We start from the raw sequence: 1,706 nt of genomic DNA on the forward strand, positions 1-1,706 counted from the left end.
AAGGAAGGAAGGAACTCACCGAGGTTTGTGCTTCTTCCTGCAGAGCCACATGCGGACCGTCTTCTGCATCATGATGCAGGCGCCGGCCCGGTACAAAATCTTATTCTTCACTGAGACACAAAAACATCAAGAGGTCAACAAGTCGGACCAGAACCGGGTCAAACATCAGAACCATGGGCAGCGGTGAGGGGGGAGAGTTAGAGATCTAGAGACACCTAGTGGCTCAGTTTTAAAACTGCAAAACCAGCAGATGATTCATCAGTAACTGGAGTAAAGAGACTAAATGATTCCTTTAAATCAGCGGTCCCCAACCACCGGGCCGCAGACCGGTACCGGGCCGTGGGTCATTTGGTACCGGGCCGCACAGAAAAGGATTAGGATTATTTATTTAGATCTAATTATCATTTATCTTTATTTATCATTTTATCATCAACCGTAGAAAAACAACAAGAATAAAAACTACAAAATAAAAAAAATATTAAAAAAAAAATTTGGGATGTTTTGTTCCAGAATCTCTCTCTGCTGGAGAACCGGGCCTCAGTGGACCAGAACCTGCAGCCGGTTCCATGTTTCTAAACCAACTTCTTTGTTTCTTTGTGTCGTGAATAAAACAGATGTTCTGGTTTAATGCTGAAGAACATAGAAATGAGCAGCTAGATCTGCTCTGAAGGTAGGAGCAGCTTACGCTTGATGACGGACAGAGAGCACCACTGGACCTTCTTCCAGCGGCTGTGGATCAGCCACTTGTTGACCTTCTTCACCAGCTCAGCCAGATGTTCCGGATCCGACCGCATGATCTGATCGAACTCTGCAAACTGGACACGGTTTCAGAACGTCAGTGATTACGGTTCTACTAGAGTTCTGGTTCAGTCCCGGGTTTCCAGCGGGCGAGGCGGCCCAGTCGGAACCAGCGATCAGGAAGTCTCACCTTGCCGGGACGGAAGAACACTTTGGTGAGGCCGAACTTGTAGTCGTTCTCATCGAGTCCCAGAGCTTTGAACAAGGCCTGCGGAACAAACAAAGGTTTTAATGACCGCCGGCGGCCCGGTTCCGGTCCGGAGTCTCTGGACTCACCTTGCAGAAGAGCCGCGGGTCCAGCCGGGTCAGTTTGGGAGGCATGTACTTCTGGTACATGTTGTAGAGCTCATGGAAAGGAGCTCTGGAGGGGAAACCGCCCTGCATCAGGTCCAGAACCGAAACCATTCCTACAGAGCCGACACAAACAGGAGCAGAACCTTAGGGACCAGGAGCAGAACCTTAGGGACCAGGAGCAGAACCTTAGGGACCAGGAGCAGAACCTTAGGGACCAGGAGCAGAACCTTAGGGACCAGGAGCAGAGGTCCGCTTGGTTTATCGCAACATGAAGCAGAAGAGCTCAGAGGAACCGATAAAATCCTCAGAACCAGATCCAGGCTGAGTTCGGCGCCTCGCCGTCTCCGGGGCGCCGTGATTAAGACGTCCTCAGTGAGGAGCAGCGGCCTCATTATCAGAGACGCTGCGCCGCGTCTGATTGGTGCTAATTGGAGGGTTAACAGGAGCAGCGCTGCGGTGAGCTGCTCTCCACGCAGAGACAATTAGAGCTAATCATCTACTAATGAGACACTTCCCAAAGTTACACAGGAAGGAGAGAGGAACAGGAGAGGAACCAGGAGAGGAAGAGGAGAGGAAGAGGAACCAGGAGAGGAAGAGGAGAGGAAGAGGAACCA

General features: G+C 50.8%; 1 protein-coding gene across 8 annotated transcripts in view; it reads right to left on the reverse strand.

The window, feature by feature from the left end:
- LOC107101489 (unconventional myosin-VI-like) overlaps window positions 1-1,706 on the reverse strand; it is a 76,546-nt gene that overhangs the window by 22,499 nt on the left and 52,341 nt on the right. For all 8 annotated transcript variants that reach the window (XM_015400439.1, XM_015400438.1, XM_015400437.1 and 5 more), the window contains exons 21-24: window positions 1,075-1,205; window positions 929-1,006; window positions 686-815; window positions 20-110 (exon numbers count right to left, since the gene is read on the reverse strand). In XM_015400439.1, the coding sequence (XP_015255925.1) occupies window positions 20-110; window positions 686-815; window positions 929-1,006; window positions 1,075-1,205 (430 nt within the window). The remainder of the gene's footprint in view (window positions 1-19; window positions 111-685; window positions 816-928; window positions 1,007-1,074; window positions 1,206-1,706) is intronic.

This window comes from Cyprinodon variegatus, unplaced genomic scaffold (genome assembly GCF_000732505.1).
Source record: "Cyprinodon variegatus isolate N-32 unplaced genomic scaffold, C_variegatus-1.0 Scaffold1103, whole genome shotgun sequence".
Taxonomy (NCBI): domain Eukaryota; kingdom Metazoa; phylum Chordata; class Actinopteri; order Cyprinodontiformes; family Cyprinodontidae; genus Cyprinodon; species Cyprinodon variegatus.